We start from the raw sequence: 26,635 nt of genomic DNA on the forward strand, positions 1-26,635 counted from the left end.
TTTGAGAATTCTCACTGGGCACGTTCAGAGCAATCTGGCCTGAACTGAGTGCTCTCAGGTTTCTGCGTGAGGTCTGCAACTAACACCTTCTCTTGGGTGAGTCTCCTGGTCTTTGCGGATCTTCTGCAATAAGCTTGATGTTACATGTTAAAATTCCCTCTTGATATAAATAAATGGCCATCAAGTTCGTTAGGACAGAGTTAAGATTTTTGACTTTGGATGAAGTTTGTAGATTCACATGAAAATTACTTCCTTTACCCCATTTCCCCTAAGATATGCCACAGATGCAAAAGGTAGGGATGCACACTGCCCACGTACTTCTTACACAAGTAAAAAGTAAATCAGGCCACATGCACACAGCCTTGACCAGGGACATGGCACGCTCGGCACACCTGTGCAAATCCTTTATTAAAGCAACAACCAAAGTACAGGATGGCTCACATGTTTTTTTTTTTTTGCTGCTATATCAAATTAAATATTAATCATTTGTTTATGCATTTAAATTATTTTAAAAAGGTGAACATTTATAGCTCACAAATCAACGGAGTGACATTTCCACCCAGATACATTTTTCCATCTTAGTTCCCAGTTTTAACAACAGACATTCAGAACCAGAGGGACAGCACATCAAAGGTAAGTGGCAGCACCTTCTGTGAGCAGCGCCAGGGTGTCTGAGAGATACACTGAAGGTTTACATTCTTCATTAAATAAAAACAATTTATGCAGGAATATTCTTAGACCTATTTGCTTTATTTTTACATTCTCTATGAGCTTTAAGTTTGGTGGTGGCATTCTGAGCATTAGACCTCTTACAAACGACATCTCTGAAAAAGTCTTAATTAAAGGTCATTATCACTGTCATATGATATTTTCTTGTATAACAGACACTCAGTCTTTCAGAAAGCAAAATAAGCAATTTTATTTGATTTTTCACCCCACCACTGATTTGTTTAATCCAGATCTTGTTAATCACTGTAGAAACCCTATAAGTCATTAGGAAGATGAACTTTGTTATCTACTAGAGGATTTTACAATGAATAGGTGAATGTAAAAATGACTAATACCTTGAAGATGGTGGTGGTTTAGTTGCTAAGTTTTATCCAACTCTTTGCCCCTGTAGCCCGCCAGTCTCCTCTGTCCATGGGATTCTCCAGGTGAGAATACTGGAGTGGGTTGCCATTCCCTTCTCCAGGGGATCTTCCCTACCCAGGGATCAAACTCGCATTTCCTGCATTGCAGGTGGATTCTTTACTGCTGAGCCACTAGAGACACCCAACCTTGGAAACAACAGAGATCAAAATATGTGGGTGACTATACAATGAGATTTGGTGGCTATTTAAAGAGTACCAATGAATTAGTCTAAAGAGCCAGAACAGAAACAGGGATTATGACGTAAAGGAAATGCAAAAAGGGTGTGTGAAGATGGATACTGGGTAGTCATTGAACTGTGCTGAGTATAAAACAGAGTATCTGAAAGATACGTGAAATGCTGTGTTTTCTCACCCAATGAAACACTGAGACGAAACCCCTGTTCACAGAACGACTGGGGCTGTGAGGAGTTTGAGCACTGGTGAAAAAGTAAAAGTGGCAGTCACACAGTCGTGTCCGCCTCTTTGTGATCCCGTGAACTGAAGCCTGCTAGGGTCCTCCATCCATGGGATTCCCCAGGCAAGAATACTGGCGTGGGTTGCCATTCCCTTCTCCAGGGGATCTTCCCCACCCAGGGACTGAACCCAGGTCTCCCGTGTTGTAGGCAGATTTTTTACTGTATGAGACACCAGGGAAGCCCTGGCATAAGACTGAAATTCAACCTGCACATACAGGTGGGCTGGTTTGCCTTTCTGAAACAGCTCCTCAGCCAGCAGGGATTGGGGTCTCTAGGGTTGAGCTGGTTTGTGTCGGTGGCACTACATTTAGAGGCTATCTGTTCAAAACAGGCAAACATTCTTTCTGCCTTACGCTTTCTTCATGGGCTAAAGAGCTGAACAGATTCAAGGTTACCAATAAGTAACAATCCATGTATTATATTTGAAATGTTATCAGTCCAGTGAATAAGCTACATAGCCATCATTCAAGCCCAGTCTCCACCAAACTGCTTTCTTATCACATGTGCCCTTCAAAGGAAGTCTGAACAACACAGATGTCTACAGTTAAAAATGAAACACACAATAAAGAAGCAAAGGATTCCAGACTCCACTGTGTGGTAGGTCAGGACTTTTGGCCTTGGCTTTGGGGAAAAAAACACAAACGCCCATCAGCAATCATTCTGGGTGTAATGACAGTACAGTAATGCTCAGGACGAGCGAGGACATTCAGGTGTTTCTAGAGCAATTTCTATATGTTACAGATGTCACATTTGGTTCCTAGAGATTTAGTCAAGTATTAGTATCTCGTTTTGTCAAGTATGATATACAAAAAGATGAGAATAGTAGATGTGCCCTAAAGATATGAAAATATATATAAAACAAAACCATTATAAATTACATAGATTTGCAATATAAAATTGTTTTTCCCCCATTTAGAATAAATACCATCCAAGTTTATAGGTCATTGCAGTGAATTAAATATGCACACATATCTGAATCATTTTCAGAACTTCAAGAAAAAAATTGTTATAGATATGACCAGCTGACTTGGAAACCAGAAACTGCTTGCTTTTGAGAAGAATGACCTAAGACCCAAAGGACATGGCTTGGGATTCAGTGTTAAGCTGCAAAACTGCCCCAAAGAGCCATATGTAGCCATACTTCTATAAATTTCTATGAAGCTGAACAATTTATCTTTGAAAAACCAGGCGAAAGTCATGAGACTGTCTCTGTCCCGTATTCTAGTGGGACAGCATTTCTATTTCGTAAAGAAGCTATAGCATAAACAAGAAGAGACAGAGACATCTTTGTAGTAAGCCAGCCTCATCTCTGGTTGGCTATTAATATTATTCTATCAAGAGCTTTCTGATGCCTTAAAGGGGAACATTTTAAAAATCTACATAATCTCCCCAGTCTAAAGAAGCTAAAACCAACCTGAAAACATTCTTTGGTCACTCAGTTCTGCTCCTGCTTTAAGAAAAATCTGCCTGTGTTTAACTATCTGTATCCGACATCCAGGTGGGAGATGCCTTCTCCTGTCATTTCCACGTGGAAACCTGTATGTGGGTTTCGGTGGAGGGAGAAGGGGACGGAATGGGAAAAAGTTTATTTGGGGACCCCCTATTGTGGCTTTGGGTGCACAGATCCATGGTAAGGATCTGCTGACCTCCACAAGTGGAAAAATGTTTACATTCTAAGACGTATGATTAAACTTCTCCACAGGCCAAATACAGAAAACCTTTGTCCAGGGAGCCCATGCGGGGGTCAAGGTTTCTCTGGACTGTTCACTTCTCATGTTTTAGGTGACCACCCAAGACACTCCAAACTGATGGCAATGGGTCATCTGAGGCCAAGAGGAATCTGACCCAACTGTGTGTGTGTCAGACCACCTTTCACATCAGTTATCTCTACATAGAAAAGCCACTGAAGCCAAGCCCTCTGTTCTCAGCTCCAGACCCAGATGAGTTTCCTGAAAAAGTTGGCAGCAAAAGCATCTAATAACATCACAGGCCCATTTCTGCTCCTAAGACTCCTTGTCTCGTGTAAGGGGGGCCATCATGGGAGATGACAAACTTTCCACAAAACTCTAAATGTCAGAACCAGGTGGGATCTGGGGACCCAAGTACCACCTCCGTGTTTGGCAGACGAGAAAGATTCAACCCAGGGACGCAGTGAAGTCTCACTCACGCAGACAGTGAGGACGTGAGGACTAAGCCTTGGGTCTGTTCACCAACCGTGCAGCCCAAGGGACCTTTGTGGACCCATGACGTGGCCATGACACTCATGACGACCTCAAGGTTATGGCACTCCTGCTCATAAATGGCAAGGAAATTATACCTCTCCTTTTCATGGTTACATCTAAACTGCAGACGTTGCTCTAATGCTTTTGGGGGCAGAAGATCCACAACTGTCTTAAAAAGCTTTGAGTTTTGTAAGCTGGTTCCTTGAATTTGCAACAGTACTGATTTTCAGCATAAAAAATGTTAGAAGAACCACAGAGGACAGTGGAAACCTGAAAGCAATTGTGGAGAAGGGCAGGGTGATGATGCTGGTTTGGTAATGTGGGCAAGGGAAGCCCTTAGATGGAGCCGGGGAGTGCGTGGGGTGCCCCCCACTTGCACAAAGCCCACAGTGGTTACCAGCACAGGCCAGTGAGGTGTGGGCCTGAGGCAACTAGCTTCGGCTTCTTTCTAGAACATCACTCTGGCCTCACATACAGCTGCCTTCTTTGGGGGCTAAAAATGAATTCAAGAATGCTGGCATGATGATGCCATTATCCTAACCTGTCTCTGTCCCCTTCAAGGATGGACAAGTCAGCCATGCAGTTAACAGGAGTGGGCCTGGTGGGGCGACCCCCAGGACCCTCACGCTTGCTGCCCTAACCCAAGCATTGGGGTCCTCTGACATCCGTGGTCCATGGCAGCGTGGCGGGAGCCCCACGCTCCCCACTTAAACAGATTCCTCAGGCGCCTCTGTCTCTGGAGGTGATACACCTTCCAGATGAAGCAGCAGCTGGCTTGGAGGGGGACACTGCTTAGACATAAGAACAGGGCTTTCCACGGGCAGTCTGGGCAGATTCAAGTTCATGGTCTCCCTCCAACCTCAGCTGAGCTCACCCAAAGGCTCTCAGAATGGGACGGGTAAACCTATTTTTATTTGGCTATTAAAGTGCTATTCCTGGGCAAGGTTTTATTTTTTTTCTTCTCTCAGTTTCACCACAGCAGCTTCACTGGAAACGAACGAACAAAAAAAGCAACGATGGAGACAGGCCTGGGAAACGACAAACATCAGGAGGCTGGTAGCTAGCTGCTTTGGAATGTTAAGATGACTCGTGGGAATCAGCCCTGACACCAAAGCCTGGGAGGTAAAAGTCTGGGGTGTGCGTTAGACGGTGGGGGTGGGGGGCGGGAATAAGGACAGAGTGGCCAAGGGAACAAGACCCGCAGGAACGGTCAGCATTCAAGTCACAACGCCTGGGTTATAAAGCGACAGTGATGGGGCAAAACTGAGAAGAAAGTGCAACAGAGCCGCGGAGGGATGGACTACAGCTGCTCCCTTAGCAGACCCATTTTTCAAAAGAAGAGCGGCGCCCTGTGCCCCAGGCAGGGCTGTGAACTCAGAGTCTCTGACAGTCAGTGTTCTCTGCCAAAAGGGCAGCAGCGGTTAAGGTTATCTGGCGGAGAAGAGCCTCTGAGGTTCGTGTCATGTGGACAGACACCTGCCCAAGGTCACCACCCCGCTCCCCGACGATGCTCGCATTCCCCTTGGCTGGGGGTCGACTGGGGCGTGCGTGCGGGGGCCTGACTCATACGTGCGTGCGTGCGGGGCCAGACTCCTACCTACGACTGGCGTCTCCGGTAAGGCTTAGCGGCGAGGGCGGCCTGCATCTGTCCCGAGGGGTGGCCCTGAATCTCGGGGTGTGCATAGCTTCAGGGTTGGGGGGTACACTGTTAGACATGGCTTTCATAGACGACATGGGTGCTTCCGTCCCGCGGCCTGGCTGGCTCCGCGGCCTCTAGCAGACCAGGAGGCAGGACGTGGTCCGGCACCTCAACGGGCGTTGGTTCCTCGGAGGTCAGCGCTGCTGACGTGACCTCGGTGGAGGGCGCGGCGGACTCCGGGGAGTGCTCGGCCGACGGCTCGGTGTCCTCCTCGTCTCCGGCCTCGAGGGCCCCGGCGGCCCGGTCGTCTGAGGGCTCCCGGTGGGCTGGGGGGTGCACAGACACCTCGATGGCGATCTGCTGGGGCTGCTCGTGCAGCGACGAGGCATCAGAGTCGGCGTCGGGGATGGTGTAGACCTCGTCCCCGTCGGCGGCTGCGGCCTCCTGGCCCTCAGGCGTGTGGCGCACGAAGTTCTGGTGGCCATGCTCATCCAGGCCCACCACTTCCATGAGCTCCTCCACGATGGTCCTGCAGTTCATGATGAGTGGGGGCAGCGGCACACTGCGTGCCAGCTCCTCGATGTAGCGGGCGAACTCCATTGTCTTGAACTGCGTGACCTTGGCCAGCTCCAGCGTCTTGGCTGAGGTGATGATTGGGATGCGCTTAGCGATCTCGAAGGCCTTCTGCAGCTTCTCAGCGCCCTCCGTGCGGAAGAACTCGTTGATGGCCTTCTCGGTCTTCTTCAGGTGGCTGCTCATCATGCAGAGGCGGGTGACGTTGAGCACCAGCACGACGGCGAAGGCCACCAGGCACACCACCATGTAGTACACACCCATGTCACCCGACGTGAAGACCACCCGCAGCGTCACCGTGTTGTTCACAGAACCGTGCACGTTGGAGGCCATGCACGTGTATCTCCCTCGGTCTGAGAAGGACACCTTGGTGATGTTCAGGAGGCCGTCATGCATCTGCCACTTTCCTGTGGGAGAAGGAGGACAGGGTCAGCTGGGCCCTCCGCTCCCCGCAGTGACCATCCACGTGGCACTGTGTGTGCCTCACACCACTACCGAGGCCGGCAGTGAACAGTGAACACCTCCCTCCACCACTGACGGTGTGCACGGTGAGCTCTGAGCACACCTCCCACAACCAGATCTGCTGCTGCTGACGATGGGGACAGTGAATGGTGACCTCGACAGACGGGGAGAGGAACAGTTCTTAATCCACAGAACTCAGGTAAAAGTCACGAGCACCAGCCCATTTTATAGGACAGAGAAACTGAGGGAGGGGCCTCTAAGGAATCAGGAATTGGAATTAGGAATCAGTTGAGCTAGATGTGAGTTCAAGCCCAACAAGTTAGACTCTGAACACCAAATCATACTGTGCAATTCCACACTCTAGAGAAAAATTAGAAACACAGTCAGTCTGGAAAAACACTGTGCTATTACTAGGGAATTCCTTAATGTGGCATCTGATTTTCTCCCCTGCCTGTGAGCATGGCACTGCAGATACTGCAGAATATATGTTCACTGGAAAGTTTTTGTTTATAAAGTATAAAGAATATAAAGTACATTGGGATCAACCTAAGAAACAGAGTGAAAGTGTTAGTCACTCAGTGTCTGACTCTTTGTGACCCCATGGACTGTAGCCTCCCAGGCTCCTCTGTCCATGAAATTCTCCAGGCAAGAACACTGCTTGCCATGCCTTCCTTCAGGGATCTTCCCAACCGAGGGATTGAACCCAGGTCTCCTGCACTGCAGGCAGACTCTTTACCATCTGAGCCACCAGGGAAGTAAATCAGTTAAATTATAATTGTTTACCTGGGTTTCTCATATTTGAGATTGAAGTTATCCTCAGTTGATGGAAACATGACTTAAATCATTCATTCAGAGACTCTACAATGAACTACATCACTTACATTGTGCAGATTCAGAAGCTGGGTGTGAATAAATATAAATTTGGTTTTGCTTTGCAAATAAACAATAGGCCCATCAGGTTGAATGGAGAAGGAAATGGCAACCCACTCCAGTATTCCTGCCTGGAGCATCCCGTGGACAGAAGAGCCCAGTGGGTTACAGTCCATGGGGTCGCAGAGTCAGGCATGACTGAGCAACTGAACAACAAATCAGGTTGAAAGCAGGCCTCACACCATGGAGAACACATGATAAAAAGTATTGAAACAGAGACAAACTCTTCCCTGTCTGGCCTGGAAAGGATCCAGCACTGCCCTGGGAATCAGGTTCTTAATCTGAACTAATCTTTGCTAGGAGAAGGCAATGGCACCCCACTCCAGTACTCTTGCCTGGAGAACCCCATGGATGGAGGAGCCTGGTAGGCTGCAGTCCATGCGGTCGTGAAGAGTCGGACACGACTGAATGACTTCACTTTCACTTTTCACTTTCATGCATTGGAGAAGGAAATGGCAACCCACTCCAGTGTTCTTGCCTGGAGAATCCCAGGGATGGGGGAGCCTGGTGGGCTTCCGTCTCTGGGGTCGCACAAAGTCGGACACGACTGAAGCGACTTAGCAGCAGCAGCAGCAGCAGCAGCAGGGGTTCATCCTTAATCTGCCTGTGTACCCGCAGGTCAAAAGACCCGACCCCAGGGCCCCAGGAAACATGACCCTAGGTCTGCCTTTCAGGTTTTGGGTCTGAGTCTTCTGCAGCCCCTCCATCTCCCCAGATGGGCCCTCAGAGACACAAGGCCAGGCCCGGCCCTGGGGGAGTTCTGAGAGCTGGCTGATATTTCTGTAAAAGCACTAATGTCCCCAAGCGAGCCAGAGAAGCTCTCCTGAGAGATGGGGCAACTTAACTATAGTTTCCTTCCAAGTGTCTGTTATCACATTGCATTTTTGTTTGTTTCATCCCCCTCTGGCATAAACTTAAGCCTAATGAGAAGTCTGATAGTTCCCCAAAGCAACTAGCGACTGTTTTAAAATAATAAAACAATCTGTAAGCATTAAAGTGACGAGGGTCCCCAGGGAGTGTGAGACAGGAAATAGCCTGCATCACTCCAGGTCCTCTGCCTCAGGGACCGTCCTCAGGTAAGCTGGCTGGAGCCGTGGGGGCCTGCAGCACCACCTCCCCCTCCCGCCCCCGCTAGCCTGGGGAACCTGGCGGGAAGCCTGCCATAGAAGGCGCTGTCACATTTTCTGGAGGAACATCTGTGGAGAGGGGCTCTTGGCGTCCCTGAGCACCCAGCTTCTAACAACTTAGCCAGTGTCCTCTCTGAGAGTAGAAGACGTGGGAAATCTAGTTAATTTCAATCTCCTGTGAGTGTGCGCAGACAGACCAACCTGTACCCACTGTGTGAAACCTCCCCTTGTCCACATGGGCAGGGGCCAGCCTCCTACTCTATTTACTCCTTGAATATCAGGCTTCAGATGTGATACAGCAGACTTATCCAAATATAAAAGCATCTGAGCAAGGGAAATGATCAACTTGATCTTCCTGACCCAGGGATCAAACCCACATCTCCTGTGTTCCCCTGCGTTGGCAGGTGGATTCTTTACCAACGGCACTACCTGGGATCAAACCAGACTATAGAAGGCACAGAAAAAAAGAACACGTCTCGTTGACTCAAAGTTTATGACAGACAGGGAAGGTGCTGAGCTTAAGAGGACTGCAGATTCTATCTGTGGGAACTTCTCACACTGACCTTCCTCACTTCGGTGGGAAATACAGCAGCAATAGGACAGGAGAAGGTGACGTTATTTGCATGGGGAACACTTGGGATCAATCTGTTCACCTCCTACCCTTTCATCCCCACTCCCTCTGTGGAGGAATCATCTACGAGTTCAAGGTCAGAGAAGGAGGAACCTGGGTATAGAAGAGGAGGAGCAGAAAAGAGAGCTGAAGTCAGGAGGCAGGCACCTGACGGGAACATAAATGGCTTTTCCCAAATATCTCAGCTATGCTTTTAGTGATGGCTGTATTCTAACTGTTACAGAAAAGTGAAACTCAGAAATGCATATTAGTTACAAGACACCAATGCTTTATTGACTATTCAAAGGGTTTCTGAACTTGGATTTTATAGTTATCTTCAGGGATGTGTTCAACTGTCTCAGTTCAGTCCAGTTCAGCTCAGTCGCTCAGTCATGTCCGACTCTTTGCGACCCCATGGACAGCAAACACACCAGGCCTTGCTCTCCATCACCAACTCCTGGAGCTTACTCAAACTCATGTCCATTGAGTCGGTGATGCCATCCAACCATCTCATCCTCTGTCGTCCCCTTCTCCTCCCACTTTCAATCTTTCCCAGCATCAGGGTCTTTTCCAATGAGTCAGTTCTTCTCAACAGGTGGCCAAAGTATTGGAGTTTCAGCTTCAGCATCAGTCCTTCCAATGAACACTCAGGACTGATTTCCTTTAGGATGGACTTGTTGGATCTCCTTGCAGTCCAAAGGGACTCTCAAGAGTCTTTTTCAATACCACAGTTCAAAAGCATGAATTCTTTGGTGCTCAGCTTTCTTTATAGTCCAACTCTCACATCCATACATGACCACTGGAAAAACCACAGCTTTGACTGGAAACTGTCCACAGACATGTATTTATCTGGCCTGGGCCCAAGCAATTCAATGCAGATACAGACTCAAACACGTCAGAAGTTCCTAGTCACAGGTCAAAACAGGCCCCATCTGCAGTAAACACAATTAGGTGACACTTGTGATTCGTTTGGGGGAAACCAGTGGGATAGTCAGTGCATAAATTGTTAGTTTCGTGCATATTCTGCTTCTTAGCCCAGAACAATGGGTCCTTAGACTAACACCTATTGTAGACTTTATCCAGTAATGAACCTTGTTTATTCTTGAAGTCTGAAGCCTCTCTGTGTGATAAAGTTGAAGTCTTTAGAAGGACAGCTGTCTTTTTTATCTTGTTCATGCATTCAACAAACTTTAGTTTACAAATTGTCTGTCACCAGGCTCCCTAACAGATAATGCAGATGCAAAGATGAATCAGACATGACCCCTGGCTGCAGAGACCAGTCATGTGGAGAGGGACGCAGACTTCCTGCCAAACCGGGGTGCATGGCACGTGCCCTGAGTGGGCAGGGCACCAAGGATGCTGCTGGATGAGAGGATGCAGTCCTGAGTGGGGCTGGGGTTGTTGGGAGATGAACAGGAGGAAGAGAAAGCACTCCAAGGCCAGAGCGGGTGATGGGACATGTGAGAAAAGGAGGGGAGCCCATGTGCTGCAGGGGCAGAGAACTGCGGGCAGAGGCCTGGCCACCCTACCTCTTCCCCTGCTCTGAGCCCTGGTTCAACCAGCGGAGAAAACCTAAAGGTCCAGACGCAGATGCCGGAAAGCGGGGGGATTTTAAATTAAGGAAGATGTCATTTCAAATCAAGGGGGCTTGTTTGAAAAAAAAAATAAAGTTAAATTCCTAGTTTAGTGACACATAAAAATAAATCCCAAGTACTCTGAAGATCCAAATGTAAAACTATAAGTATAATGTCAATAGAAGACATGAAAATATTTCTATGGCCTTGGGACAGGTAAGCCTTTTTCAGCATTTCAAGAATCCCAGAAACTGCCAACAGAGAACCCTGATGGATCAGACTTCTCCCCAGTTAAAAGTTCCACACTATGATATATGTTATACTAAAGTTATAAGCAAATGATAGAGTAGGAGAAAATTCTAGAATATCCGACAATTGCTTAGTAACTAGAAACAAAGAAGAACTCCTACATGTGTGTGTGTTGAGTTGCTTCAGTTGTGTCTGACTCTTTGTCACCCCATGGATTGCAGACCATCAGGCTCCTTCAGGCTCCTCTGTCCATGAGATTCTCCAAGCAAGAACACTGGAGTGGTAGCCAGTCCCTGCTCCAGGGGATCTTCCCAACCTAGGGATCCAACACATCTCCTGTGCCTCCTGCACTGCAGGTGAGTTTGTTACCACTGAACCACCTGGGAAGCCCAAAGAATGCCTAAAAATCAAGACAATAACCCAAAAGGAAAAAAAAAGGTGGGGGGAGGATTTGGACGAGTAAGTCACAGAAAAATGGAATGCAGGTAGTGCCTAAGTACACAAAATCACCTGTGGTTAAATCATAGCAAAATTTAAAGAAATTCAAGTAACTTCTAAAACAGGTAACTTTTCCACCTTGCAGAGTACCAGAGGAGGGATGCGGGGGCGGTCATGGGAGGATGAGAAAGACATACTGCCCACAGATGCGGCTGCTGTGGGGACGCTGCTGCAAGGCTGCTTTCTGGAATCTACCAAAGTTCAAGATGAGTGTATCTGTTACCCACCTCTAGGATTCTTGAAATGCTTCAAATCAGGCAGGCCTAGATCTGATCAGGAAAATATTACTGAATGTAAGAAAATCAAGGGCGTGGAAATATCTTTTCAGCATCTGTCTCCTTGGGGACACAGTTCTGGGACCTTCCTCCCAGCTAACACCCTCTGGGAGAAGCCGACATCTGGGTCCCAGGCTGGGAAAGCGGCTGAGCTTGTATCGCTTGTCACCTCGGGGCCTGGGCACACGGATGGTGAGTCACTCAGGGCAGCACAAGCTCACGTCCACAGAAGCGGTCAACAGCATCGTGTGGTGACAGCTAAACCTATGATCCCAAGAAATGCCACGGTACATGGGATACTATGATTCGACATGACAGGTCAGGAATAACACCCATGCCAACACCTTCCAGTCAAATGACCACTGGACAGAACCAGAGTACCAACCTCTCCCGGAAGTGAAGCAGCTTGAGAAAGCTGGCAGTACAGCCATGGAGATGCTGTAAGCATAGTTCTCCTCCAAACCCATGTCTGCCAAAACCCCCATCTGTCCAGCTATCCTGAGGACCACTCAGCATCAACAATTAACATCATGCCCATGAAAGCATTCAGTTCAGTTCAGTTGCTCAGTTGTGTCTGACTCTTTGCAACCCCATGGACTGCGGCACACCAGGCCTCCCTGTCCATCACCAACACCTGGAGCTTACTCAAACTCATGTCCATGGAGTTGGTGATGCCATCCAACCATCTCATCCTCTGTCATCCCCTTCTCCTCCTGCCTTCAATCTTTCCCAGCATCAGGGTCTTTTCTAATGAGTTAGTTCCTCGTATCAGGTGGCCAAAGTATTGGAATTTCAGTTCAGCATCAGTCCTTCTAATGAACACCCAGGACTGATCTCCTTTAGGATGGACTGGTTGGATCTCTTTGCAGTCCAAGGGACTCTCAAGAGTCTTTTCCAACACCACAGTTCAAAAGCATCAATTCTTCGGTGCTCAGCTTTCTTTATAGTCCAACTCTCACATCCATACATGACTACTGGAAAAACCATAGCCTTGACTATATGGACCTTTGTTAGCAAAGTAATATCTCTGCTTTTTAATATGCTATCTAGGTTGGTCATCACTTTTCTTCCAAGGAGCAAGCGTCTTTTAATTTCATGGCTGCAATCACCATTTGCAGCGATTTTGGAGGCCCCCCCCCCAAAAATAAAGTCTGCCACTGTTTCCACTGTTTACCCATCTATTTCCCATGAAGTGATGGGACCAGATGCCATGATCTTAGTTTTCTGAATGTTGAGTTTTAAGCCAATTTTTTCATTGTCCTCTTTCACATTCATCAAGAGGCTCTTTAGTTATTCTTTGCTTTCTGCCATAAGGGTGGTGTCATCTGCATATCTGAGGTTATTGCTATTTATCCCGGCAATCTTGATTCCAGCTTGTGTTTCTTCCAGTCCAGCGTTTCTCATGATGTACTCTGCATATACGTTAAATAAGCAGTGACAATATACAGCCTTGACGTACACTGACATGAAAAGCATACACACTAGCATGTGTAAAATAGAGAGCCAGTGGAAATTTGCTGTTTTGACTGGGCACTCAAAGCAGGGCTCTGTAACAACCTACAGGGGTGGGAAAGAGGGGGAGGAGAGAGGGAGGTTCAAGAGGGAGGGCACAGATGTACACCTATGGTTAATTCATGTTGATGCATGGCAGAAATCAAAGCAATATTGTAAAGCAATTATCTTTCAATTAAAAATAAATTTAAAAAATTAACATCATGACCAAATACAAAGCTCTTAGAATTTCCCTTAAATTATTTCTTAGAAGGAAAGGATTTCTCTTTTTCCTTGGAGAGGTCTTTCTGTGAAAGGGTAAACCACTAATGTATGGTTAATCTACTCATGGATAGGAGTAGATACTGTTTAGTCCTTAAGTCACGTCCGACTCTGTAGTGACTCCATGGACTATAGCCCGCCAGGCCCCTCTGTCCATGGGATTCTCCAGGCAAGAATACTGGAGGGGGTTGCCATTTCCTGCTCCAAGGGATCTTCCTGACCTGGAGACTGAACCTACATCACCCATGTCTCCTGCATTGCAGGTAGATTCTTTACCACTGAGCCACCTGGGAAACCCTGATAGGTGGTACAAGAAGGTTAAGTCTCTGCTCACAACCTCATTTAGACATGAAGGATCCGTTCAAACAAGGTTATTTTCATGAAACCAACTGAAGACTTTCCAGGAGGTGAGGGTCCTGACAACGTTTACACAGACAGAAAGGAAGTGCAAACACTCAGTCGAATGGCGCCGCACTGAGTCCACACTTGTCTGGAAGTGTGGGGCCTGTTGTCCAGGATGTGAAATAGAGGAGACTCAGGGAAGGCATCCAGCCTTTCTACAAAACAGACCTGAACACGAACGGAGCCCCACATGGCTGTCATGGGGCTTCTGCAACAGGTGCAAGCCACCCTTCCCGCCTCCCCAGAGCCCAGCCACTGCAGAGACCCAGGGCACAGACACCGTAGCAGCCAGGCCCCCGTGCCCCAGGGTCCCATCCTCCTGGGTGGCCTCTTCAGCCAGTCCTGGGGCTGCTAACAAGCTTTTTCCTACATCACATGGGGCCAAGGAGCCTGGGATCATCCCGGCTTAGTTCAGCTCTCTGCTCAGGAATGGGGGGGAGGGACAGGGGAAAGCTCAGGGTGTACACAGCCTGCTGTTGTGCTCCGCTTTAAAGGATCAAGAATACCTGAAAAGAAGCCATCTTTTCATTTCCTGGCAAGGGAAACATCTGACTCGCCAGCTAATTCAACCTGATAATCTTCATTTTTATAAAAGTGCCAAGCACACCACTCCATGCAGGCTGGCAAGAGTCTCTTCTGAGAGCGCCCAGCACTGGGTGGAGAGAAATAACTTCCCATTTTGGCATCTTGGCTCTCCTCATCTGAGAGTGATAGGGAAGGCTCTTCCCACTGCTCAGACTAAAAGCTGTCTGGGCTCACATCCCAAAGGGAGCGCCACTCTGAAGAAACACTACACACGGCGGCCCGTTAGCAGGCTGGCCTCTGACATGATTCCTTCTGGAAAATGAACCAAAGTACCACTTTTATGGGAGACTACATTACCGGTTCTCACAGGTGACTTAACTGACTGTGGAATGATTCTTTAGCTGGCTAAGATGCTTCTTTAGGTGGGACCAGGGTTTCTCCAGTTGATGATGGACAGAGAAGCCTGGTGTACATGGGGTTGCAAAGAGTTGGACATGACTGAGCAACTGAAATGAACTGAACTGAACTAAGGGTTTTTCCACTTGGGCTGGCATGTTGCATCAGATAATTCTTTGGAGGGCTTCGCTGGTGACTCAGAGGTAAAGAACCTGCCTGCCAATGCAGGAGACACGGGTTTGATCCCTGGGTGGGGAAGATCCCCTGGAGAAGGAAATTGCAACCCACTCCAGTATTCTTGCCTGGGAAATCCCATGGACAGAGGAGCCTAGCGGGAAACAGTTCCTGGGGTCTCAAAGAGCTGGACATGACTAAGTGACTGAGCAACAACAACACTTCTCTGTAGCGGGCTGTCCTGTGCATTGTGGGATGTTGAGAATATTCCCGTTTTCTACCCACTAGATGTCAGTAGCATCATCTCCCCCTCCTTCCTCTCCTGCCCTGTCCGCGACTACCAAAGACGCCTCCAGACTTGGCTGGTATCCTCTGGGTGAGAGAACCACTGGTTCTGGCAAAAGGAAAGTACACTGTGTGCATAACACCCCCCAAAGCATCCACATGCACTGCTTTCTCCACGGCTGGAGCACATGGGGGTCAGCGGGCCTCTGCATACGGAGGGAACGTGCCAGGAAGGGGAGGTGGCTGACGGAAGAGAAGGTGCCTCCCTTGCCATCACAGTGTCATCTCAAGATTTTAAATAACACTTCAGGGATAGACATGCTTTTTAGTTTTTGGTTTTAAGGTTGAGAACTTGAGAGAGTGAATACGAAATTGCTCAGAAACGTATTTCCTTTCTTTACAAAACACACCGTCCTATGAAGCAGAGACAGAAGCACTTGGGATCTTGACTGTGACAACACAGAACGAGGATGAAGTGACCGGTAACAGTGATGCAGCTGCCGTTTCCTGATGTCGTGGTGTATTCTAGGTACCATTGTTGTTCAGTCATTAAGTTGTGTCCGACTCTTTGTGACCCCATGGACTGTAGCCCTCCAGGCTCCCCGGTCCATGGAATTTTCCAGGCAAGCATACTGGTGGGTTGCCATTTCCTTCTCCAGGAGATCTTCCCGACCCAGGGATCGAATCTGTATCTCCAGCATTGCAGGCAGATTCTTTACCACTGAGCCACCTGGGAAGCCTCTCCAGGTACCATACTGAGCATCTAATACATCATGGAAGGCTCACAACCCTCCCTGGAGGTACAAGAGGATTATCTCTGCTTTACAGATGGGAAAACTGGCTCCAAAAAGTGGAGGAACTTGCTCAAAGAGCCGTCATTGTTGTGTTCTGCTGAATTTCCAGTGGTATATTAACAGTTACACAAATTTTGTCTAATTTTGAGGAATCAACTTTTTAAATCTCAAATATTTAACTTCCTAAAAGAAGAATTTAGTGTAGCACTTTCATGGGTTCACACACTATTCCTTGCTTCATCAGAGAGGCAAACAATGATGTACACTTAATGCTGTGGGCACGGACTCCCTCCTGGATATGCTGGATTGGGGGGAGATTCACTCAGGTCTGAAGATGTGACCAGCACAGTTTTCTGTGATCCCTTGGCAGGAGGAGGTAAAAGCATCTCACAGGCTACTAAAAACATCTGCAGGAGCAGAGGATAAAAACACCAGAGCAATGTAAACTAAACCAAAATTCATAACAATGAATTCTACAAAGGTGGAGCAGCCATGAAAGAACTGTGAACTTCATAGAACTCAGCTAACTCTGGGTGTGTTTATTTTCAGAGATAATTCTTAATTATTTTTGGTGACAGAATGCTATAAGAGAATGGAGAGCAAATCCACAGGGAAACCTAAACCCTCACTTGAAGTAAGAATTTCCAGCATAATTGAGCCAGGCATGATTGCCAGGCCTGTGCCTTTTCTGGAGCAGACTTTCTTGAAATTCTTGTTAGTTATTATCTGATAAAGGTGCCAATGTGCATTTTCATGGTTTAAAGTCAGAGTAAGAAACTACAGCAAAAATACACTGGAGAATTCATGCCTGAAATAATAGGGGCATTTTTATAACACTTGCTGGCACTTACATATGGATACTCACCTGTAGCAAAAGAAAAACTGAAAAAAGGACATTTTGTGGCCATGTGTGGTTGCTCACATTATTGGAGCTCTGGGTTATTTTTGTAAAATGGTGGACCACCTCAAACATGTCCTTTGCATGTGTGCTAAGTCGCTTCAGTCGTGTCTCACTCTTTGTGACCCCATGGACTGTAGCCCACCAGGCTCCTCTGTTCATGGGATTTTCCAGGCAAGAATACTGGAGTGGGTTGCCATTTCCTCCTTCAGGGAATTGTCCTGATTGAACCTGGGTCTCTTACATCTCCTGTGTTGGCAGGTGGGTTCTTTATGACTAGCTCTACCTGGGAAGCCCAGGTGCATCCTTCGGTGAACTCCAAAAAAAAAAAAGAGTCCCCCAGAAACAGATCATACAGTGGCCTCTCCTGATCTGTGGCATTGAAGTGACAACACGAGGGACACAAAGCAAGCCAGCTGCTGTTCCCACCAGCGAGGGGCAACAACCGATGCCTTCTAGGACCCGCAGGGCTGGCATCAGGAACAGTTGCGTCACTTTCTCAGCACCAGCAAGAAATGGAACTATTAAACACTCCTGGAATCGCAGAGCACGCATGGCGGGCAACTCACCAAATGGTTCTGAACACACCTGGTGTACGCATGCTTCGTGTATGCATCACGGTGGGGGCCTAGCACTGCCTCTTGGTGACGGTGATGGGGCTGGTGCACCAACCATCCAGCCTCTCATCTGTTCTGTCTGCTCAGGGGCTTTCACCACCCCTTGCCTGCTGACACCTGGAGGAGGAGCAGGTGCTGGTAGGCACAGAGGGAGAATAAAGCCCAACCTGGCCACGCCCTGCTGAGTCCTGTCTTCTCCATCCCCCTGCTTCTCAATCCAGACCCGTGAGGATCAAGGCCACGAAACCCTCACGCCCACTGTAAGGACCAGAAACAAACTGGGCAACACGGTACAGGGCCTTAGTCAAAAGGGTGGTTGCTGATGGGAGTTACGCTTGCCTTGTTTGATTTCAGCAGTGGTCTGTGGCTCAGTGGTAAAGAACCTGCCTGCAGGAGATGCAAGAGATGAGGGTTCAATCCCTGGGTTGGGAAGCTCTCCTGGAGAAGGGAATGGCAATCCACTCCAGTAATCTTGCCTGGAGAATCCCATGGACAGAGGAGCCTGGTGGGCTACAGGGGCCTTGGGGTCACAAAGAGTCGGACGCGACTGAGCGACTGAGCACAGCACCAGGCAGCACTGCAGCGTACGCATGTAACTGACATTCTAGGATGTTAGCGCTGTTCCCACACTGTGGCAACCACCTCTTTGTTGAGTTATTAATGAAATACCACTCCATGTAAACTCCTAGCTGATCAGCCCAGATCTACATCCTGGTTAGAAGGTGGACATCTTCCTGTCATAAATGAAGACTTTAAGACCTTGGCTCCTCGAGTGGCACACTGATGCTCAAATTTTATGCTGAGGATAAACGTTCCATTTCCTCTGTCTTGCTCAGTGGTTCTGAATATTACCCTGTGTTACTTGTGTCCTGAAATGACTGTTATTATGTGAGGTAATCACTAGAGCTGAGCTGGCACGTTAAGTACCAATATTACAAGTTCTTCTAAAAAATCTAGTGTGTCTTTCCTCATGAGGCTTTAGAATAGCCAAGGGATTTGTCAGCACGAATGCAGCTACAAACAGGACCGGAGGGCTCTGGAAAACGAGCCATGAACCTAGCCTCTGCCTCCAGGCCACCTGTGTCTGCTCCTTCCACCCCCGGTGCCCACAGATGGAAGGGAAGTGACCCCAGGTGACTCCAGGGCATTCAACCACCCAAAGCACAGAGAGAGCCATGAAGCACAGGTCCACCTGCCGAGACTGACTGGTCACCATCGAGATCTCCTTGGAGTGGTCAGTACGACTCCAAGACAGACCTCGAAACATCACTGCTGAAGTCCAGGCCCGCTCTGTGCCCATACTCTCCTCTTGCCAGGACACAGGGCTCAGAGTCCCTGCCATGGCCCTCTATACGTGGGACCACCTCTGCTCCAGGCCCAAGGGGGCAGCAGACTCAGTCTGGAGTCCCTGGTCACGTCAGTGTCCTTGGAATCCCTAGCCCTGCAGAAAAACCCTTGGGGTCCAGGGACTTGAATATGTGCACATTGCCGTGGTTACTGTCCCCTCACAGGTGTGACGTCACTTCCTCCTGACTTACAGTGAGAGGAAGGGGCTGGACTGTTCCGTCTGCTCACCGTCAGTATGGATCAGCTCTGTGACCAGAGTAGTATCAGCATGGAAGGTTCTGGTCACAGCTAACGACCACAGGACCAGGGAAAAATCACATGAGAGAGGGGCTTCGCCTGTGCAGTCTCCAGGGTTCCTTCTAGTGGGCAAGTTCTGTGGTCCCATCATTGCTTCTCCCTCTTGCAGCCTCCCCCCGACCTCCTGGCCAACAGTCTAGAAACTTCAGCCAGGTTGCCAGGAAACACAGGTGATCTGTGGCTGCTAGCGAGAAGCTGCACAGAGCCTGCTTTCAAAAAACGTGACCTCGAGGGACTTCCCTGGTGGTCCAGTGGTTAAGAATCCACCTGCTGATGCAGAGGATATGGGTTCAGTCGCCCGTCCAGGAAGATCCCACACGCATCGGAGCAACCAAGCCTGTGCACCTCAACTACTGAGCCTGAGCTCTAGAGTCCACGTGCCTCAACTCCTGAAGCCCGTGGGCCCTAGAGCCTGTGCTCCAGAGCCAGAGAAGTCACCACAGTGAGTAGCCCCTGCTTGTACAACCAGAGAAATATGGCACAGCAACAAAGACCCAGCACAACCCAAATAAACAAATAAAACGTTTTTAAAAAGCATGGCCTTTAACAACCGCTACATTCCATGAAACCAAGGAAAACTCCCTTATGAATGAGACACGTAAGGAAAACCCACTATATTCCACCCCTACAGCAATTAGTATGCATTATACTGTAACATTTTAAGAGGTTTTTTAAAAGACACTAATGCTTGCCTTTTGTTTTCTGAGTCAAGAGCGAAAAAAATGAATTCATTACCGCTGTGAATCCTTATCTAGTTCTCCCTCTTTCCTGAGAAAAACAAGACTCAAGAAGAGCCTGAAACGACATGATTAAGAACCAGAGACCTCTGGGGCACCCGCCCAACCCCTCCTCGTTTTTCTGACCCTGGACTAGTGGGATGGCCTACCTCCCCCTTGATCCTCCTCGTTCTCACTCAGCAGTTTGCCCGCCGAATTGTACCACTTGAACTGGGGTTCGGGAAGGCCGGAGACACTGCAGTTGATCAAGGCACTGTTCCCTTCCTTGACGATGATATGGTCGGTTCTGGCAACGACCACGGGCGCCAAGCCCACAGCCACGTTGGTGCCATTTAAAGTGCTGCTGGTCACACTGCTGGCGGTCGCCAGAGTGGATACTAGGATTAACAAGGGCACAGGAGGCAGGAAGCACACAGGCAGATGTCTCTTCACTCCATCCATCTTCTTCGCTTGTTCTTTACGGAGGCAGAGCCAGCTGGCCGGGGGAATCCTCTAGTGGGTGACACTCTGCTCATAGCAGGCCAGGGGCCAAACCTGGCCTGGCTCCATGGAGTTGGCTCCTGATTAAAAACCTGTTTAGAAAAAAAAAAAGAAATGCATAAATACTAGCATTCATACTTTAAAATGATTATTTATAATATGTTAGAAACCCAGCTAAAACACATATCTGGCTAATTTTTAAATAGCACACCAAATATGAAGTTGTTCCAAACGTTCATGGAAATCATGATATATGAGTTTGTTACTTCTGCTACTGAAGCATAAGACTCCTAGCAGGAACAGCGTAACTTTGTATCACACGACTTGCAGGGCTCAAGGGCCAGCCCGGCTTTCCTCAGTCAGCACCTCGAGGCCTCCTCTCACCCCCTACCTGTCTGCTTGTGGACCCCGGGGTGCACTGGGTGCTTAGAATCTCTCTCTGCCGCTGGACAGGCCCTCTTCCTGCTGCAGTGCGCCCGGGGGTCTCCCCCAGCATCAGCTGGCGTGTCCCTCCCCCGACTGGGACGCCCTACCCCTTTCAGGCAACCACTCCCGCGCCCTCTGCCCCGGCGACCCTCCCCACCCCCCGACGTCACTCACTGAACTCCTCGGTCTCCATCTTCATGTGCCTCCTGGGATGCAGGACGTGACATGGTGGGTGGCTGCACTTGCTCACCCAAGATCTAACCCCCGCCTACTGCCCTCCCCTCCATCTCACCCACTAAGCACATGGCCACACCCCGGGGCCTTTCTCCTCTCCACATTCTAAATTCTGAAGTTCCAGGTCATCCTGAGGTTCTCAGTAGCCGTCCTGCCCTGTACCCCACCTGCTCAGTGCCCTCTCTGGGTTCCTGGTCTCCCGACTCCCCTCAGGCTGCCTCTGCTGCCCCGGCCAGCACCCGGGCACACAGACCACCGCCCCCCCCCCCCCCCCCCCCCCCCCCCACCAAGACCACGTCCTCCTGCCAGCATCCAGCGGGATGCAACCCACCCCGGGACATCCTGGCTCTCACCGCAGAGGCCTGCGCAGAACTGGAGATGAACTACACCCATGACGTGCTCGCAGAAACCAAGGCACGTCTCCGGCCCAACCAGGATCCCAGCTTGCTGGTCCACTGTCCTCTTCCCTCCATGGTCTCTCCAGCTTCAGAACCAACACTGTGGCCCAGCGTGGTACAGCCTGCCCCCCACAGGGTGCGGGGCTGAGTCCCCTTGTCCGCCTCCCACCCACTGGGGAGGCCTCCTGCCTCTCAGCCACAAGCCGTCAGCTGCCATCAGCTCCTCTAATGGGGACACTCGGTGTCCACCTGCTCTCTGTTGAAGCGGATCCTGTTTACATCACCAGTCTCTTCCTTACCAGACCTGTGGCAACTGTCACTGTGACAGCGGCTCTCCCCAGCCTCTCCTCCTGTGGGGTCTCTGTGCTCCACCCCCCACTGACGGTGCTCCCTGTTCTTCCCCAGCCCCTCTCCTCCCCCTGCGGCTAGTCCTGCCACCTCCCACCCAAGCACCCTCTGGGCCAGATTCCTGGTTCTGACCCCCTCCCTGCGGACAGTACCACCCACAGCTCATGCACTTCCTCACCAGGATGCTCTGTGGGGACTTGCGTCAGGCCCTCAGACCAGCCGGTCAATCTGCCAAACAGGCTGTGGCACCGTCTATGCAGGAAGGCACAGGGACAGTCCTCAACTCCACCATCACCCTCTTCCTCTCTGAACGTCCCTAACACCACACTGTGAACTCCACCTGCTGAACACTGCTTGGGCGGGCCCCCCGTTTCTGTGTCCTCTGAGGCCCTCCCCGGGGGTCTCCGTGTCCCCCTCCTAGGAGCAGGGAGGGAGCCTTCTGGGCTGACCGCCAGCCTTCAGTCTTGGCCCAGGTTCCAGGCCGAACCCTCCAGCCGCTCTAAACACGAGCCACACGGTGCCCCTACTTTCTGTAGCAAGAATCTGCATCTTTGCGCTGCTGTGCTACACAATCTGGATTCCTTATCTCTTCTATTTAAAAAGAGTTACTGAACATCTACTATGAAAGTGAAAGTGTTGGTTGCTCAGTCTTCTCTGACTCTTTGCGACTCTTATGCACGGCAGGCCCCCAGGCTCCTCTGTCCGTGGGATTTCCCAGGCAAGAATACTGGAGTGGGTTGCCATTTCCTTCTCCACTGGGTTGAACTCACGTCTCCTGCACGCAGGCAGATTCTGCACCTGAGCCACCAGGAAACATCTACTATGGGCAGACGTTATTCTAGGTCCCCGAGACAGACGAACAGACAATACAGATCTTTCCTGTAGAGGTTATATCCTCATGGGAAAAGCAGAGTAAACACCATGGGTATAAGAACTTCGGATAACCACATATGCTTTGAAAAACACACCATGATGCACCTGAGTGCCAAATGAGGCAGTCCTAGAGAACTTCCCTGAGGGGGTGGCCTCGGAGCTCTTTGGGGATCACCCAGGCCCCAGAAAAGGGTACTCCAGGAAAAGCCAACCACTAAAGCAAATGGGGCACTACCAGATGTGTCAAGGAGGACGGGTCCAGATCTCCTAGGGCTCTAGAGGACAGACTAAGGAACCTGGATTTTATCAGACGTTCATCGAAAAATGTTATGCAGGGGAGACAGAGGATATGATTTCTCTTTTAAAATCAACTTTGCTCGTGCTCAGTCACGTCTGACTCTTTGCGACCCCTGGACTGTAGCCTGCCAGACTCCTCTGTCCATGGGCTTCTCTAGGCAAGAATACTGGAGAGGGTTGATATTTTCTCCTCCAGAGTCTTTCCAACTCAGGGATCAAACTCACATCTCTTGCGCATACTGCACTGGCGGGCAGATTCTTTACTGCCAAGCCACTCACATCAGATCAGATCAGTTGCTCAGTCGTGTCTGACTCTTTGCGACCCCATGAATTGCAGCACGCCAGGCCTCCCTGTCCATCACCAACTCCTGGAGTTCACCCAGACTCACGTCCATCTCATCCTCTGTTGTCCCCTTCTCCTCATGCCCCCAATCCCTCCCAGCATCAGAGTCTTTTCCAATGAGTCAACTCTTCGCATGAGGTGGCCAGAGTACTGGAGTTTCAGCTTTAGCATCATTCCTTCCAAAGAAATCCCAGGGCTGATCTCCTTCAGAATGGACTGGTTGGATCTCCTTGCAGTCCAAGGGACTCTCAAGAGTCTTCTCCAACACCCCAGTTCAAAAGCATCAATTCTTTGGCGCTCAGCCTTCTTCACAGTCCAACTCTCACATCCAAACATGACCACAGGAAAAACCATAGCCTTAACTAGACGAACCTGTGTTGGCAAAGTAATGTTTTTGCTTTTGAATATGCTATTTAGGTTGGTCATAACTTTCCTTTCAAGGAGTAAGCGTCTTTTAATTTCATGGCTGCAGTCACCATCTGTAGTGATTTTGGAGCCCCCAAAAAGAAAGTCTGACACTGTTTCCACTGTTTCTCCACCTATTTCCCATGAAATGCCGAGCCACTGGGGAAGCCAAAAATCAACTTTACTGTGCTGTAATTTACAAATTAATACAAGTACCCATTTAGGGTATGCATTTTAATAGGTTTGGGCAGATTTACGCACCCATGTAACCACAACAATACACAAGATGTGGAATGCTTCCATCATGACCAGAAGCAGTCTCCTGCACCTCCCAGTTTTAGCTTTTCCATGGACCCACTTTGGTTACTTTGTATGTGGTGTAAGGAAGAACCAAGGTTCATTTCCTCCCCACAGGGGCATCCAGCTGTGTTTGCATCATCTATAGAAAATACCCTCCTTTTTCAGTGGCTGGCCTTGCCCCCTTGTCAAACACAATGAGTCTGTTTCTACACTCCTCCTGTTCCACTAGTGCTGATGTCTTTCCCGAGGCCAATACCATCCGGACCATACTGTCGACCTCAACATGTCTCTGTGGAGTCTGACATGTTCCCTGACACTTAAGATGCCCAATGAATTGTTGAATGAATGAATCTGTCTTCAAAAGCAGAAATCATCATTCCAACTGTGTGGATAAAAACACTGAAGAGGTACTGGGGATGATAAGGCAGCTTCAGGTCACAGATTTCTTCAGTAGGAAAGACACACAGTCCCCACAGGGCTGGGTGCCTTCCTGTCCTGGACAGCCCACATGTGACTCTCCAGCAGCAACTAGGGGGCCCAGGATCATGACACATTACCCCCTGAGACTATGGTTTTCTCTACGTGGCTCATCTTGTGGTTTTCTTTCAGCAGAAGTTATCAAGCTGACCTGCTCCTTACCCAACAGTTAAGACATGGCCTCAGATTTGAGAGCAACTAGGCGAGGATCCTGGAGTAGGCAATGGCACCCCACTCCAGTACTCTTGCCTGGAAAATCCCATGGATGGAGGAGCCTGGTGGGCTGCAGTCCATGGGGTCGCTAAGAGTCGGACACGACTGAGTGACTTCACTTTCACTTTTCACTTTCATGCATTGGAGAAGGAAATGGCAACCCACTCCAGTGTTCTTGCCTGGAGAATCCCAGGGATGGGGGAGCCTGGTGGGCTGCTGTCTATGGGGTCACACAGAGTCGGACACGACTGAAGCGACTTAGCAGCAGCAGCAGCAGGCAAGGATCCTGGATCTAACCCCCCTGACAACCAGGCTGTCTGTTACTACTGGTAACAGACTTACCAGTAAAGACTGCTACAAGGATTTATGATCACATGTATGTCAAACATGCACTGCTTGGCTTGATAAATAAAAATTACTAATACAATGTACAAAGAATCCTTCACTGAAATTAATGCTTCTTGAGTTTACTCTAAGTTATATCACATCTTGTTTTCAGCTCTGTTGAATACATTGTGACTGCCATCCCACCACTGGAAATCATGACAACTGATTTGCAGCCATGGTTCCTCTGAAGGGGCTCAGATCCGAGAAGTGCGAGCACCATGGCCAGCACCTGTGGTCACTCCAACTCCCTAGAGGCAGGCGAGGACAGATGCTGACCAAGGACCTCAGGGAGAATGAGAAAGAAGTCATAGCAGGAGACAGGTTCTCATGAATATGTGCTGTGAGTTTTTTTTTTTTTTTTTTTTGCAATTAGAGAGAATACAGTAAATGCAGACTTTCAGTCAGTTCAGTCGCTCAGTCATGTCCGACTCTTTGTGACCCCATGAATCGCAGCACGCCAGGCCTCCCTGTCCATCACCAACTCCCGGAGTTCACTCAGACTCACGTCCATCGAGTCAGTGATGCCATCCAGCCATCTCATCCTCTGTTGTCCCCTTCTCCTCCTGCCCCCAATCCCTCCCAGCATCAGGGTCTTTTCCAATGAGTCAACTCTTCCCATGAGGTGGCCAAAGTACTGGAGCTTCAGCTTTAGCATCATTCCTTCCAAAGAACACCCAGGACTGATCACCTTCAGAATGGACTGGTTGGATCTTCTTGCAGTCCAAGGGACTCTCAAGAGTCTTCTCCAACACTATAGTTCAAAAGCATCAATTCTTTGGCACTCAGCTTTCTTCACAGTCCAACTCTCACATCTATACATGACTACTGGAAAAACCATAGCCTTGACTAGACGGACCTTTGTTGGCAAAGTAATGTCTCTGCTTTAAGCATAGTCAAAGCTATGGTTTTTTTCAATAGTCGTGTACAGGTGTGAGAGCTGGGCCATAAAGAAGGCTGAGCACTGAAGAATTGATGCTTTCAAACTGCAGTGCAGGAGAAGACTCTTCAGGGTTGCTTGAACTGCAAGAAAATGAAACCAGTCAATCCTAAAAGAAATTAACCCTGAATATTCATTGGAAGGACTGATGCTGAAGCTGAAGCTCCAATACTTTGGTCACTTGACATGAAGAGCTGACTCACTGGAAAAGACCCTGATGCTGGGAAAGACTGAGGGCAAAGAAGAGGGGGGCAGCAGAGGATGAGATGGTTGGATGGCATTGCCAACTCAATGGACATCCGTTTGAGCAAGCTCTGGCAGACAGTGAACAGGGGAGCCTGGCATGCTGCAGTGCATGCAGTCGCAAAGAGTTGGACACGACTTAGCAAATGATCAACCACAGGTCTGAGAAGCATGAGCACCATGGACAGAGCGTGGGGTCAGTCTGACTCCCTGGAGTGGGGGGACGCCTGTGCAGATGCTGACCAAGGACCTCAGAGAGAAACA

At 49.1% G+C, this 26,635-nt stretch overlaps 1 protein-coding gene across 3 annotated transcripts in view; it reads right to left on the reverse strand.

Annotated features, from left to right (window-relative positions):
• Positions 1-389: 389 nt before the first annotated feature.
• MFAP3L (microfibril associated protein 3 like) overlaps positions 390-26,635 on the reverse strand; it is a 52,341-nt gene continuing 26,095 nt past the window's right edge. Inside the window, exons 1-3 of one of the 3 annotated variants that reach the window (XM_024995779.2) lie at positions 21,091-22,529; positions 20,160-20,582; positions 390-6,447 (exon numbers count right to left, since the gene is read on the reverse strand). In XM_024995779.2, the coding sequence (XP_024851547.1) occupies positions 5,537-6,447; positions 20,160-20,451 (1,203 nt within the window). In that variant the 5' untranslated portion in view covers positions 20,452-20,582; positions 21,091-22,529 and the 3' untranslated portion in view covers positions 390-5,536. Of the gene's footprint in view, positions 6,448-20,159; positions 20,583-21,090; positions 22,530-26,635 lie in introns of those variants that run through there. The other 2 variants (XM_005209798.5, NM_001205964.1) reach the window with 2 other exon arrangements.

Source organism: Bos taurus, chromosome 8, assembly GCF_002263795.3.
Source record: "Bos taurus isolate L1 Dominette 01449 registration number 42190680 breed Hereford chromosome 8, ARS-UCD2.0, whole genome shotgun sequence".
Taxonomy (NCBI): domain Eukaryota; kingdom Metazoa; phylum Chordata; class Mammalia; order Artiodactyla; family Bovidae; genus Bos; species Bos taurus.